The following is a 16,114-nucleotide window of genomic DNA, read 5'->3' as shown; positions in this document are numbered from 1 at the left end:
CAAACACAGACACACACAAAGGAAACACACACAGAGAACACACAGTGACACACATACAAACAGAGACACACACACAAGAAACCACACACACACACACAGTGACACACATACAAACAGAGACCATACAGAGACAGAGAGGGCACAAAAAGACACACACACACAAGTGACACACATACACAAGTGACACACAAGAAGAGACACACAGACAGCATACACACACACACACACACACACTCACTCCAAAAACGACCTCCAGTTGGCCAAAATGTAATGTGAACCTAAATTGATAAGCGGGCTGGATCAAAATCTGCGGGGGGGGCCGGATTTGGCCGATCTCGCAGATCTCTGATCTCTCTCATGTAGTTCAAGTTCAAGTTCAATACTTTATTGCCATGACAACACAGTACAATACAAGGTACACAGGAACATACAGTACATACATGGTACACAGGAACATACAGTACATACATGGTACACAGGAACATACAGTACATACAAGGTACACAGGAACATACAGTACATACATGGTACACAGGAACATACAGTACATACAAGGTACACAGGAACATACAGTACATACAAGGTACACAGGAACATACAGTACATACATGGTACACAGGGACATACAGTTACATACAAGGTACACAGGAACATACAGTACATACATGGTACACAGGAACATACAATTCATACATGGTACAGGGAACATACAGTACATACAGGTACACAGGAACATACAGTACAACAAGGGTACACAGGAACATACAGTACATACATGGTACACAGAAAATACAGTACATACATGGTACACAGAACATACAGTACATACATGGTACACGGAACATACAGTACATACATGGTACACAGGAACATACAGTACATACATGGTACACAGGAACATACAATTTTACTACAAGGTTACATAGGAACATACATTACATACATGAATTTTGGGAACATACAGTACATACAAGGTACACAGGAACATACAGTACATACATGGTACACAGGAACATACAGTACATACATGGTACACAGGAACATACAGTACATACAAGGTACACAGGAACATACAGTACATACATGGTACACAGGAACATACAGTACATACATGGTACACAGGAACATACAGTACATACATGGTACACAGGAACATACAGTACATACAAGGTACACAGGAACATACAGTACATACAAGGTACACAGGAACATACAGTACATACATGGTACACAGGAACATACAGTACATACATGGTACACAGGATACAATTGCAGCATACAGATTTGCACAGGAACATACAGTTACATACATGGTACACAGGAACATACATTACATACATGGTACACAGGAACATACAGTACATACATGGTACACAGGAACATACAGTACATACATGGTACACAGGAACATACAGTACATACATGGTACACAGGAACATACAGTACATACATGGTACACAGGAACATACAGTACATACATGGTACACAGGAACATACAGTACATACATGGTACACAGGAACATACAGTACATACCAGACAAATCACATAGACAATCATTCATCATACATCAATCATCTGGCTGTAGACCCTGGTTGTGGTTTAGTTCTCGTGTAGACCCTGGTTGTGGTTTAGTTCTCGTGTAGACCCTGGTTGTGGTTTAGTTCTCGTGTAGACCCTGGTTGTGGTTTAGTTCTCGTGTAGACCCTGGTTGTGGTTTAGTTCTCGTGTAGACCCTGTTGTGTGGTTAGTTCTCGTGTAGACCCTGGTTGTGGTTTAGTTCTCGTGTAGACCCTGGTTGTGGTTTAGTTCTCGTGTAGACCCTGGTTGTGGTTTAGTTCTCGTGTAGACCCTGGTTGTGGTTTAGTTCTCATGTAGACCCTGGTTGTGATTTAGTTCTCGTGTAGACCCTGGTTGTGGTTTAGTTCTCGTGTAGACCCTGGTTGTGGTTTAGTTCTCGTGTAGACCCTGGTTGTGGTTTAGTTCTCATGTAGACCCTGGTTGTGGTTTAGGTCTCATGTAGACCCTGGTTGTGGTTTAGCTCTCATGTAGACACCGGTTGTGGTTTAGGTCTCATGTAGACCCTGGTTGTGGTTTAGCTCTCATGTAGACCCTGGTTGTGGTTTAGTTCTCGTGTAGACCCTGGTTGTGGTTTAGTTCTCGTGTAGACCCTGGTTGTGGTTTAGTTCTCGTGTAGACCCTGGTTAGTTTTGTTCTCGTGTAGACCCTGGTTGTGGTTTAGTTCTCATGTAGACCCTGGTTGTGGTTTAGGTGTCATGTAGACCCTGGTTGTGTTTTAGCTCTCATGTAGACACCGGTTGTGGTTTAGGTCTCATGTAGACCCTGGTTGTCTTTTAGGTCTCATGTAGACCCTGGTTGTGGTTTAGTTCTCGTTAGACCCTGGTTGTGGTTTAGTTCTCGTTGTAGACCCTGGTTGTTGTTAGTTCTCGTGTAGACCCTGGTTGTGGTTTAGCTCTCATGTAGACACCGGTTGTGGTTTAGGTCTCATGTAGACCCTGGTTGTGGTTTAGCTCTCATGTAGACACCGGTTGTGGTTTAGGTCTCATGTAGACCCTGGTTGTGGTTTAGCTCTCATGTAGACCCTGGTTGTGGTTTAGTTCTCGTGTAGACCCTGGTTGTGGTTTAGTTCTCGTGTAGACCCTGGTTGTGGTTTAGTTCTCGTGTAGACCCTGGTTGTGGGTTAGTTCTCGTGTAGACCCTGGTTGTGGTTTAGTTCTCGTGTAGACCCTGGTTGTGATTTAGTTCTCATGTAGACCCTGGTTGTGATTTAGTTCTCGTGTAGACCCTGGTTGTGGTTTAGTTCTCGTGTAGACCCTGGTTGTGGTTTAGTTCTCGTGTAGACCCTGGTTGTGGTTTAGTTCTCGTGTAGACCCTGGTTGTGGTTTAGTTCTCGTGTAGACCCTGGTTGTGGTTTAGTTCTCATGTAGACCCTGGTTGTGGTTTAGGTCTCATGTAGACCCTGGTTGTGGTTTAGCTCTCATGTAGACACCGGTTGTGGTTTAGGTCTCATGTAGACCCTGGTTGTGGTTTAGGTCTCATGTAGACCCTGGTTGTGGTTTAGCTCTCATGTAGACCCTGGTTGTGGTTTAGTTCTCGTGTAGACCCTGGTTGTGGTTTAGTTCTCGTGTAGACCCTGGTTGTGGTTTAGTTCTCGTGTAGACCCTGGTTGTGGTTTAGCTCTCATGTAGACACCGGTTGTGGTTTAGGTCTCATGTAGACCCTGGTTGTGGTTTAGCTCTCATGTAGACACCGGTTGTGGTTTAGGTCTCATGTAGACCCTGGTTGTGGTTTAGCTCTCATGTAGACACCGGTTGTGGTTTAGTTCTTGTGTAAACCCTGGTTGTGGGTTAGTTCTCGTGTAGACCCTGGTTGTGGTTTAGTTCTCGTGTAGACCCTGGTTGTGATTTAGTTCTTATGTAGACCCTGGTTGTGATTTAGCTCTCATGTAGACCCTGGTTGTGGTTTAGGTCTCATGTAGACCCTGGTTGTGGTTTAGGTCTCGTGTAGACCCTGGTTGTGGTTTAGGTCTCGTGTAGACCCTGGTTGTGGTTTAGGTCTCATGTAGACCCTGGTTGTGGTTTAGGTCTCGTGTAGACCCTGGTTGTGGTTTAGGTCTCATGTAGACCCTGGTTGTGGTTTAGGTCTCATGTAGACCCTGGTTGTGGTTTAGGTCTCGTGTAGACCCTGGTGTGGTGATACTAACCAGCTGCTGTCTCCCTGCAGAGTTCGGCGTGTACTGCTGTTACTGTCGCAGTCAAGCTCGCGGCACGCAGTGCGCCGTGTGCAAGCGGCTGACCTTCCAGTGCGCCATCTGTCACGTGGCCGTCCGCGGTTCCTCCAACTTCTGCCTGAGCTGCGGCCACGGGGGACACACCAGTCACATGATGGACTGGTTCCGGCGCCAGGACGAGTGTCCGGCCGGCTGCGGCTGCCACTGCCTGCTGCAGAGCACCTTCTGATGCCACGGACGCCCCCGCAGACGGAAACCAACGCACCTCCTGGGAGAGACGGGCGGGGTGACGGGGACGGATCTGAGCCTCTGACGCACAGAGAGTCAAACAGCTGATGGCGATGCTAGTCCGTCCAAGAGAGGATAAAATCCTCCTGACCCAGAACCAGAACCAGAGAAAACTGAACCGGACTCTCTCAGTTTTGGACACTTTGCTTAAATACCCTTTAAGGAGATATTTCTATATCTTTCTGTCACTTGATGTTCACAGCGGCCTTACAGACTCACAGGACTGTTATGAAATGGGAAGAATAAGTTTCTGAATATTCTGTCAAGAAAATGAAGAATGTGTGAAACTCCAACAAATGTACTTTATGTGTAAAATAATAATTAAAGTATGTTTGAATTCAGTCAGAGTGTCTTTTTATAGAAAAACTTAAAAGAACTTTAAACACACAATCTGTAGATTTTCTGCCTCTCAATCCAAAACAATAAGAAAAGAAGCAGTTTGGTGAAGCAGCGTTGCATCATGGGAGTTGTAGTCTTCACTGCAGTCAGCTTCTTGTTTTCGACATTTTGTGCCTTTTGGCTGAGTGTTTTTTTAATTTCTAGAAACATAACTATTTGTAAAATGTGTGGCAGTGGACAAACCCACAGGACACACGGAGAGAGGAAGGTACTCTGAAGTTGAGGCCGTCTCCGGTTCCTACCGGCTGCTGCTGCTGCTGCGTGGTTGACCTCTGACCTCTGACCTCCGGGACAGGAAGTCACATGAGCGGCGGCGGCTGTGGCCGGTACCTGGAGGGAGATTTGAGTCGACAGAAGACGCAGCGAGTCAGCAGCTCGGAGGTCTGCAGCCTGGACACTGGGAAGGCGAAAAAAGGGGGGAGGGGGGGGCGCTCTCACAGTGTTGGTGGGTGGGGGGGGTTTGTGGGGGGTTGTGGTAGGGAGGAAAAAAAAAGAAGAAAAAAAAAGGGGTTAAGGAGGGTTTAAAAAAAAAAAAAAAAAGGCCACTTTATGGGGAGGTTTAAAAAAGGCAGGGGGGGCCCAAAAAAAAGGAGGAAGAATGAAAAAAAGAATTAAATATTATATATTAATAGCTGAAAGTATTGCATACTTTCAACTATTAAAACCATTCAACTTTTAAAATCTTCAGCTCTTTCAGGAGATGATGGGACTTCAACTTTTTTTCTACTATTTACACTTTTTAAATATTAAGCTTTTAAACATTTTATTTTAACATTAAAGTCAATGAGAGCATGCTTCAAATCCTTCAAACCCTCTTCTGCTTCAAAATGTATCTCCTCCTACATTCTTTCACCTACAGATGTGATTCAAACTTTAAACTGTTCCACAAAATATTCAGGTATTCAGGAACTATTATGTGTTTTGATGTCTTTTACAGTTTTTGTGAAAAAGCTGTTTAAGTTTAGTGATCATTTCAGGATTTTGGGCTGCTTAGAGTGATGATGTCATCAATTACAGTGTGAAGCTTTGAAAAATTATCTTAGTTCCTTCTCTATAAATTGCTCTCACACCCACAATTTTTACTTGTCATGCACATGTGATACATCAAAAAGTAGGTCTTTTTGTCTAGTTTCAGCCAATGTGCTCAGTTATGTGATATGTCTTATACTTTTGGCTCCGTGAGCTTCCAAATGACGAGAGTTCCAAATCTTCCTCCATTCGCTGCCCTGTTTAACATCCTCCACATTTCTGAGTGAAATGCAGAGCGAACCACTTTTTATAAATCGCTGATATGCCCACATTTTTAAGTTTATCCACATACATTTTATACCGATATGTTCACAAAGACCTTGTGGTGCTCATGATTACATCATTTGACTGATACTCCTTATCATTTTTGCAGTCTGAGCCTTTATTTGAGAGCTCGCTGTCAGTGTCTCTGAATAGCTGCAGTGTGGCACAGGTGGCAGTTTCAGCAGGTGACACGCTCGTCAACTGATTTTAGATCAAAGAGATCTCATCACAGACATCAAAGGGTGTTTACAAACATATTCACTGGTCAATGGTTACCATGACAGCACTTTCACAGATACTACAGGCATTAATATGAACATTAGTCTATATCTTTTGCGTTCCACTTCTGTCTGTCTGTCTGTCTGTCTTCTCTTTTTTGTCATTTCTCTTCTCTCTTTTCTCATTTCTCTCGCTATTTACTCCTTTCCCTCTTTTCTCTCTTTTCTTTCTTTTCTCTCTTCTCTCTTTCCTCTATTTTCTCTTTTCTCATTTGACTCTTTTCTCTCTTTTCTCTTTCTCTTTTCTTTCTTTTCTCTCTTTTCTCTCTTTTCTCTCTTTTCTCTTTTCTTTCTTTTCTCTTTTCACTTCTTTTCTCTTCTGTTTTTTCTCTTTTCTTTCTTTTCTTTCTTTTCTCTTTTCTCTTTCTTTCTTTTCTCTTTGTTCTCTTTTCTCTCTTCTTTCTTTTCTCTTTCTCTTCTCTCTCTCTTTTGTCTTTTTTCTCTTTTCTCTATCTCTTCTCTCTTTTCTATTTTCTCTTTCTTTTCTCTCTTTTCCCTTTTCTGTCTTTTCTCTTTCTACTTTTCTTTTTTATTTTTCGCTTTTATTTCTTTTCTCTTTTCCGTTTCTCTTTTTTCTCTTTTTCTCTTTTCTTTCTTTTCTCTTTTCTGTTTCTCTTTTCTGTTTCTCTTTTCTCTCTTTTTCTGTTTTTGTCTCTTCCTCTCTTTTCTCTTTTTCTTTCTCTCTCTCTTTCTCTCTTCTCTCTCCTTTCTCTTTTTTCTCTTTCCCTGTCTCTCTCCCTCTCTCTCTGTCTGCTTCTCTTATGCATCGCTCTCTTTCTGTCTATCTGTCTGTGCCTCTGTCTGTGTCTGTCTGTCTGCTTCTTTTACCCATCTCTCTGTCTGTCTATCAACTTCACCTTTTTCTTACACATTTTAACCAGCAACCCAGTTTAGCTTTAGCATAAGCTTTTAAAAAAAACGAATTATTCCACATCTTTTTTAGTGGTACTATGATATGAAATCCAAGTTAATTAAAACCATTCCTACTTTTTCAACAATTTTCACTACTTAATCTTCTTTTTACATATTTAAGCTATTCATCCAGTTAGCTTTAGCAATACAGCTATCCAGCATTCCCACGCATTTTCTGCAGGAAATGCATTTTCTAGTACTGTAACTGAAGAAAAATGATCACTTCCGTTTTATCTTTCTTTAATTTTAGGAAATTCTGGCACATCCAATCGTTGGTTTGTTCAATGCACCTGGCCAGGTTTTGTATTGGACTGTAGTCTCCGGGTGACAAGGTTATATAAATCTGTGTGTCGTCCGAATATCTACGATAGCTTATGTTGTTCTTTTCCATGATTTTAGCTAGGGGCAGCATGTACATATCAAACAGTAGAGGCCCCAGGATGGAGCCTTGGGGAAATCCACATGTCAAACTTGTACGCTCAGATGCATAGTTACCTATTGACACAGTAATTTATATTCTTTAAATAGGATTCAAACCACTTTAGTACTGTTCCAGAAAGGCCTAGGGCAATACACCTAGGAAAGAATCTTCTGGCATGCCTGATCCATCTCTGGCAATCTTCTGCTGATATGTCCAGGCATCCAGCATTCATTGCTTCCAGGAGGGACATTTGATTATGTGGATGGTGGTCATAAACCTTCCACCTCCATGAGGAAAATAATTCCTCTATGGCACACGTGTCAAACTCAAGGCCCGCGGGCCAAATCCAGCCCCTTGCTAATTTTGATCCGGCCCCTTATATACATTTTAGCCCACCTACTTTTTGTCACTTTTCACATTGTTTTTCTCCAACATTTTTGTCGCTTTTTCAAAACGTTTTTGGCATTTTCTTCAACATTTTTGTCGACCAAACTGTAAGTGAGAAGACTATATGAGACATGCAATAATACAGTCAAACATATTTGACTTTTCCCATGACATAAAACCAATACACTCTATGTATGGCCCTTGATGTGATTCTCATTTCTAGTGTGGCCCTTAGGGAAGTTGAGTTTGACACCCCTGCTTTATGGGGTTGAATAATGGAAAGTAAGGTGGGAGGAAAAGTGACACCATTCTGGGATGGGCTGCAAACCACTCGGTGACTGCACGGGAGTGGTGAAATGCCACATTGTCCTATACAATTATAAATGTTGGCTGATTTATTCTCTCGGCATCTCTTTCCTCAACTAGCACAACCCTTTCATAGAGATCATGCAGGAATATATTTCGAATTTTTCGATTCAAAATATATTTCATTATAATTTTACTGTAGAAATGTAGCAAATTGCTGTCTTATGTTATTGTTTTGAATTTAAGTTTAACAGTTTTGAAAACAGTATGTTAGCATGTGCAAATTGGCCTGTAGGTACGTAGAGTTTTGGTGGTTGTTGTGTTGAAGTGAGAAAAGAATGAATGTCATTTGAAAGATGTAGTCTTTGAATGCATTTTGTGCAAAGCAATGATACATGATCCACAGTTAAGCCCAAATATACTTCTGTTGTGCTCACTGTGTGAAGAGTTTTGAAAAAGTGACCCAAGTATTGAGAAATGCATCCTAGCAACTGAAAAAAAAAAACCTGTAATCAAGAAACATTGAACTCTGAATGACTGCCTCCATCTGCCTGTGACTAAATGACATCACAGCATTTCCTGCTGTTTATAACTAAACTGGTGAGAGTTGAGTGAAAAGGAAAGTAGATTTTGACATTGCTGAACGGAGCCGAGATACCTTTACAGGGTGTGAGATCTCTGCTGGAAAACACACGACGGGAAGATTTGAAGCAGTCAAGAGAAGGGACAGGAACTCGGTGAGTCTTGTTTTTGAGAGACATTTAGATACAAAGACAGATGGCTGAGAACACTGATCTTGTTGAAAGTTACCTGAACTGCCATGTGTGTTCAGAGACTTTCAGAGATCCTGTGTCTCTGAGCTGCAACCACAGCTTCTGTTCAAGCTGCCTGCACACATTCTGGGAACAAGCTAACAACAAAAACTGTCCCATTTGTAAAAGAAAATCCTCAAAAGAGATTATTGGGGTGAACTTTACACTGAATGAACTGGCTGACAACCTTGGGTACCCTGGGGAACAGAAATCTGAATCATCTGAGACAGGAAAAGAAAAGAAGAAGGTGGAGGTGGTGTGTGATGAACATCCAGAAGTCCCTTATTTGTTCTGTAAGGATGAAGATAGAGTTGTGTGTCCTGTCTGTGAGTTTTCTCTCCACCACGGTCACACTGTGATTCCTGTAGAACAAGTAGTCAGAGATCTGAAGGAGCAGCTGAAATCTGACTTACAGTCTCTGCAGGACAAGAGGGACAAACACAGACGAGTGGAGGAAACATACGATGAAATAACTCCACACTCCAAGAAGCAGCTGCTGTCTACAGAGAGACAGATCAGAGCTGAGTTCAACAAGCTGCACCAGTTCCTGAAAGAGGAAGAGGAGTCCAGACTGGCAGCTCTGAGGGAGGAAGAGCAGCAGATGGGGAAGAGGATTCAGGAGCAGATCTCCTCTCTGTCAGACAGCATCTCTGCTGTGGAAGCAGACCTGCAGAAAGACAGCGTGCCGTTCCTCAGCAGTTATAAAGCCTCTCAGAGCAGAGCCAGAGTCCAGTGCTCGCTGTCAGATCCACAGCTGCTCTCAGGAGCACTGACAGATGTGGCCAAACATCTGGGCAACCTGTCCTTCAGAGTTTGGGAGAAGATGAAGGACAAAGTCCACTTCTGTCCCGTCATTCTGGACCCAAACACTGCACACTCCCTTCTCTGTCTGTCTGATGATCTGACCAGTGTGAGATGGGGAGACACAAACCAGAAGCTTCCAGATAATCCAGAGAGATACAGCAGGTATGCCTCTGTTCTGGGCTCTGAGGGTTTCAGCTCAGGGAAACACAGCTGGGAGGTGGAGGTGGGAGATTATCCTAACTGGAATGTGGGTTTAGCCAAAGAGTCAGCTGACAGGAAGGGAGAAATACATGCTTCACCAGAATATGGACTCTGGTGTTTAGTACATCACAGTGGAAAATACAATGATGGATCTAAGAGTGTCAAAGTGAAGAAGAGTCTCCAGAGGATCAGAGTCCAGCTGGATTATGAGGGAGGGGAGGTGTCCTTCTACAACGCTGAAGACATGACTCACATCTCCACTCTCAGAGACACTTTCACTGAGAAACTCTTCCCTTGGTTTAGTATCGGACCAGCTGGCGATGCTAAAACTGCAGAAATCAAAATCTGTCCAGCTGAGATTTCTCTGCGAGGTTCAGAGAACTCAGAGACGGTGGAGAGAGGAGAGACGATGGGTAAGGTATAGGGTGAGTGTTAATGTTGTTAAACCATGCATGTATGAAATCAATCACTGAAAACTGGAGTTTTTCCAGATAACATGAAAATGGCAAAGGCTATACCAATATGCAAGGCTGGTGAAAAACCATACACTTTGAAAATACAGACCTGTTTCACTGCTCTCCCAGTTCTCCAAAATACTAGAAAAAATATTCTCTACAAGGCTCGACAACTTCATTACTAAACACAATATACTGTGTGATCAGCAATATGGTTTCAGGGCTAATAGGACAACTTAATGTGCACTTACAATGTGTAGAAGAAATAACAACTGCAATAGAACAAAAAAAATATGCAGTGGGGATATTATTGGATTTTAAGAAGGTATTTGATACAGTAGACCACAATTTATTGATCATTAAATTACACAAATATGGAATTAGGGGGACTGCACTTTCTTGGTTAAATAGCTACTTACATAATCAAAATATGTTGATTGTAAAACCTTAAATCAAAGTTAAAGAAAATCACCTGTGGGGTCCCCAGGGGTCAGTGTTGGGACCATTGTTGTTTAACTTGTATATAAATAATGTATGGGAGGTGTCAAAAACACTGAAAACCATTTTATTTGCTGATGACACTAATTTAATCTGTTCTGGGGGAAATCTGGAACAACTCTTGGATACAGTGGAAAATGAATTTAAAAAGATGAAGAGCTGGTTTGATGCAAATAAACTAACACTGAACTTAAAGGTGCACTATGAGTTCATGCACGGTCAATTCTGTTGACGTTCTAAGTAAATTCCAAACAAAACAGAGCAAGCTCGCCCCTCCCCCCATGTTTTCTGTAACTGTCATGACTAACTGACTAACTGTCACTAACCCCCACCCCCTCCCACAACAATCTTGTCAGTGATTGGCTATAACGTGGTTTGTTGTATTTTGGTGCACAGCCTGTGCCCCTAGTGTTTGTTTGACGTTTACGACCCCTGTGTTGTCTCCCGAGACCGGGCTTTTTCACGGTGTGTTCAGGGGGCAGGCAGCTAGCAGATCAAGGAGAGGTGACTACGATTTGAGACAAAAATTTAATCGCGCTTAAACCATGCAGGAAGTCATAGTGCACCTTTAACAAAATTTATAATTTTTGGCAATTGTAGAAATATAAGACGGGTTCAAATGTAGTGGAGCAAAAGTGCTCCTCATTTGTTTAATAAACAATTGGAACAGAATGCACCTAATAAAACCTCTTAAAGGAACAGACAATCTTTTGGCCAATCTTTTTTGAACTTTTTGGCCGGACATTACATACCCGGACTTCTCTCCTGATCCAAATGTTGGCCAAAATTAAAGGTAAGAGAATGCCTGTTTTGTCTTTAATAAGACAAAAATTCTCACATTCGGACCTCAAAACTAAATTTCTTTTGGATCTGTGAGGGTAAGACATCTTGGGTTTTAATTAATAATTGGGCTAACCAGTACTGTAAGTGATATTGCACGCAGAGCCAGACGCAACGAGGTAGGAGTGTCGCCTGGTAAAAACTGGACATCTCGAGTGAGGAGTGTTGTCTAAGAATAACAGACACTTGAGAAGTGTTGTCTGTGATTGAATAAGAATAACAGACACTTGAGAAGTGTTGCCTATGATTGAATAAAAGTAACACAGACACCAGTCTGTGATTACAAAGTAAAGACACCTCGCGTAGGGAGAGCTGTCAAAATTTGAACCGGTCAAAATTGTTGGTATTACTGCATGTGAATACATGCAGTGCTGTGTTCTACTGGAAAACTGGGTTTCGAGATATGGTCTAAGAGCGACAACTGTTGGAGAATTGGTGTAAGATAAAAAATCAGAAGTGCGTAAAGTAAATTGGGGACATGCAGTAAAAGATAAAAAATAAAAATACAAAAGTGACCTTGCATGGGGCCTTGCCCATAGCGATCCAGTCTCGAAAACCCAGGTGAAAACCAGCGCATTAATGTAGTTGGTGTGATAACTTTTATGTGTGCAAAGATTAATGTAGTTGGTGTGTTGAACGAGAGTATGTGAAAATCCAAAATACAATTAAAAACTGTACTCCTGCTTGTTGAAATATTCTTGCTTTTTGAAATGTATCTGTATTAATCCAAAAAAACAGCCAAACCTACACTTCTGCTTTTGACATGTTCTAGCTCAAGAACAGTTGAGACTGTATTTCTGCTTGTGACATGAGTCATCCAAAACAGCTAAATATATATTTCTGCTTTTGAAACTATCATACTGCTTTTGATTTTAGCTTGTGGGTGTTAATGTGCCTTTAGAAATATAACCATGCTAAGTTTCTGTGTTACTGATATTACTATAAACATGCTTGGATACATTTTAGTGTGAGTTACTGTGTGAAGCTGCCTATTTGATCCCGCAGTCGTGAAGAGGAAGTGTTTGCAAGAGGCTTCAGATGCATGAGTTGTTTTGTGCAACTGTCTGTCTAAACCTGCACAGCTGGAAAGAGGAAGTGCTGTTGGGGCCCTGTATACATGCACTTGGGAGTTAGGCTCTTGATGCACAGAGGGGTGAAAGAGGTTACTGCATTGACCTAGTGATGAACCGTTCCATTAGATTGTATGTTAGATAGCAAAATGCATATGCATGTAGGAAATATCGTCATATGAGATTTTTTACGTTTATCCAACCTGATGCTTGCTTTAAGACTGTATTACCATGTAAGGTCATATAAAGTGGTTGAACACCCCCAAGCTGCATCTATGAAGGGAGGGGGATGAATTGTGTATAAAAAGAGAAGCTTTGCAAGTCAAAGGCCTCTTTTTAGGGCAGCACTAGACTCCTAGTGCTCTCAGCACAGGGGTTCAGTACCTCCCTGGATGGCCAGGAAAAGGGCCGAGAGGCACCTCCCTGGGGGACCAAGAAAAAAAAGGAGCTCTCGCTCTGCTTCCTCTCTCTCTTGGGCTCGTTTTCTGCTCTCTTGACCGATACCCTTACTGTAGGGACCTCCTGTGTCTTAGAGCATTTTTTGAGTGATTGAACTCTGTTCATTTTTTCATTTTATTTTGTTTGCTTGTTAACTTTTTGCTTTTTTTAAAAATAATAAAACCGCCTGTGTTCGTCTTGAGCAAGGTGACCCAAAAAGCCTTGAGTCTTTTTTCGCTCTTTTTTCCCCTTTTTTCCCCTTTTTTCCCCTTTTTTCCTTTTTCTTCTTTTTTGCCACTTACTCGTGTGAGCGGGGACACCCCGAAAGGGGAAGTGGTGGCCTCCTCTTTAACCGTGCGGTTTGCAGCAACCCCGGGGACTGACAAGCAGACCTTTGATCCTCCAGCTGATCGGAAGCTTCTGTGACCGAGGAAGAAGTGGCTGTCTGAGTGTGAGTAATCAATTGTAATTGTTTGGTTGTAAAGATCTTCTGTGTGCTGTGTATTTCACATACGGGGGACATCTAGGTTGTCAATCAAAAGCCTCTTGTCTTGTCATCGGGTTTCCACCGTAGCGAGAACCCGCGAATGCGGGGGTGTGTGTGTCTCTCTAAAAAAATAATCTAAACCATAGGGAAGTATTTAAAACTGATTCCTTTGAACCTATTAATATTTAGAATGCAATATTTATAATAGTTGAACCTATGATGTTTCAATACCTACAGTATTAACCATAGGGAAGTATCTGAAACAACTCCTCTAATATAGGCTTAACCATCCGCCCCGCTGACAGTATCTGTAACGGCTGTACGGCTGAAGAGGGCTTAGAGGGCGAGGGTTATCGGGGGGAAGAAGGGGGGTTGGCTTTAAAAGAAAAAAGCAATACTACGCCTCGATAACTGTCACATCGTTCCACGGGTGTGATAACTTTTATGTGTGCAACGATTAATGTATTTGGTGTGATAACTTTTATGTGTGCAACGATTAATGTATTTGGTGTGATAACTTTTATGTGTGCAACGATTAATGTATTTGGTGTGATAACTTTATGTGGCAAATGTTGGTCCAGTTTAGGGTTGTAGATTGTTAGCGTGTTGGTTTAATGGTGGCAATGCTTGGCTTTGTTTTATAGTAAGACTGTAGGCCTAGTTGAGACTGTGGCAACCGTGTGGATTAGATAGTTGGGTTGTTATATAAACAATGCCAACTAGATTGTTGCAGTTTTGCAGAGAAAGGAGTCAGAAAGTGGGGATCAGGTGCAAATCAGATAAGAGTCTCCGTGGGTGACTGAGGACTCGCGATCCGAGATCAACGATCTTCGCCTCTACCTCGCCAAAAAAGCATTCAGAGAGAGAAGATCAGAAACCACGGAGGGCTCTACTGAATCCGCACTGATCTTAAGACGGAAGCAATTTCAAGCAGCAAGGGCGATCAAAATTAAATGAATTAATTTTAAAAAGGTGATTTGAATTAGGTATTGAAAATTCCAGAAGCAAAAACTGACGTTGGAAACTGAAATAGATTAATAACAATTTTGTTTTGTTTTGTATTAATAACCATTTTGGGATTATTTTTTTGTGTATAATATTTGGGTAATTACATTTGTGATAAGTATGGACAAATTGAAAATGTTGGAACAAGATTGAATAGAAGTAGGGAAAACTTTATTGACAGAACCCTACAACACACACACCCCTGTTAAGATAGAGCACTAGAGGTGTAGACAGGACGACAGCCAGCGAGCAACTAGCTCAAATTTCACGCGTACACACACACCCTCTCACCGAGAGAGGAGGAGTCCAAGAAGTTTTGAGCATACACATAGCGGTTTTACATACCACACACACACTCGCTTCATGCAATGAAGAAATGCTTTGCACTGATACACTGTTTTTTTTTTGCTATTAGGGACAATGATTAGAAAGTTCTGAAAAATAATCTTAAAAGTTAAACCAATTCATAGTAAAGTTAAAGGGGATTCCACTCAATTTTTTTTTTAACTAACTGGTGCTACAAACTTGATTATTAGAGCTAAAGATTTGACACTGAAGCTCAGTGGTTATTCTATTTGGTCAGTTGGGAATACAGGTCAAACAGTAAAAGAACAATTCTCTGTTCCTTTCTCATGTACATGGGAAACTTTTTTGGTGTCTGATTTATGTCCACTTATTTTGCTTAGGTAGTGATTTAATGTGCACTTTTAACATTGGTTTAACCTCAACACCTGATGGTTTGAGAATTTATCATAATGATGCATTTGACATAAGCACATTTGTTAATTACAGTGTGGCTAAAATGACCTCACTGAGGCGGCGTCTGTAAATCGCCCTGCCTCTGACTGTATGAAACCTGACAACTTGCATTACACAGCTCATGTTACTACAGGGCCTGATGAAGAATGCTCAAAACGGTTCTTCAGAGACATAATGACGGTTTGACAAACTCACCTCTGATTTGGACTGATACTGACTGTGTTGTAGCTGCATACTTGACTGACGACGAATATAGTTTTTTTAAGTGCCCAGCTTGTGTTTTTTCTACATCTCTCAAGGCTGAATTATTATTATTCCTTTTTTTTTTTTTGGTACAGTGCTGTTTACATGTAAAATGAACAGAATAGCAGCTTTTTTAGTTTAGTGTTAACGATTAGTACTTTTACTTGAGCCGGTCACATAAAATGTCTGTACACGTTCCTGAGGTCACTGTAAGACTTTTTGCTGCCGAAGCTAATGAAGCGTTCGTGAATATGAAACTGGCTCTGCAGTCTTCCCGATGCTGGGACTGCCAGATCCCTAAAGACACACTGCAAGGCCACAGCAACACACACACACTCAGATATAAGAGAAAAACAGGAGTTGTGCATGTACAGGTTAGTTTCAGCAATCATTTTGATACAGTTTTTGTTATAAAAATGATAATGTGATATGTTTCCCATATCAGGTAACAAATTGGATAAATAGATGT

General features: G+C 41.6%; 2 protein-coding genes across 3 annotated transcripts in view; both read left to right on the top strand.

The window, feature by feature from the left end:
• Positions 1 to 4,378, top strand: part of wdr59 (WD repeat domain 59) — a gene marked incomplete at its 5' end in the record, with an annotated part of 26,630 nt that extends 22,252 nt beyond the window's left edge. For both annotated transcript variants that reach the window (XM_039794137.1, XM_039794136.1), the window contains 1 exon segment: positions 3,743 to 4,378. In XM_039794137.1, coding sequence (XP_039650071.1) covers positions 3,743 to 3,978 — 236 coding nt within the window.
• A 4,292-nt stretch (positions 4,379 to 8,670) lies between these two features.
• On the top strand, positions 8,671 to 13,020 carry LOC120555448 (zinc-binding protein A33-like). Its single transcript, XM_039794135.1, has one exon. It carries the CDS (start codon positions 8,811 to 8,813, stop codon positions 10,272 to 10,274), a length of 1,464 nt encoding a protein of 487 aa, XP_039650069.1. The 5' UTR covers positions 8,671 to 8,810; the 3' UTR covers positions 10,275 to 13,020.
• Positions 13,021 to 16,114: the final 3,094 nt, after the last annotated feature.

This window comes from Perca fluviatilis, chromosome 3, assembly GCF_010015445.1.
Source record: "Perca fluviatilis chromosome 3, GENO_Pfluv_1.0, whole genome shotgun sequence".
In the NCBI taxonomy this organism is placed as follows: Eukaryota; Metazoa; Chordata; class Actinopteri; order Perciformes; family Percidae; genus Perca; species Perca fluviatilis.
Note: the sequence above shows the minus strand (reverse complement) of the source record. Positions and strands in the feature narration are given on the sequence as shown.

Excerpts from the sequence above, each read along its gene's own strand:
- LOC120555448 (XM_039794135.1), top strand. The coding sequence starts at position 8,811 with ATGGCTGAGAACACTGATCTTGTTGAAAGTTACCTGAACTGCCATGTG.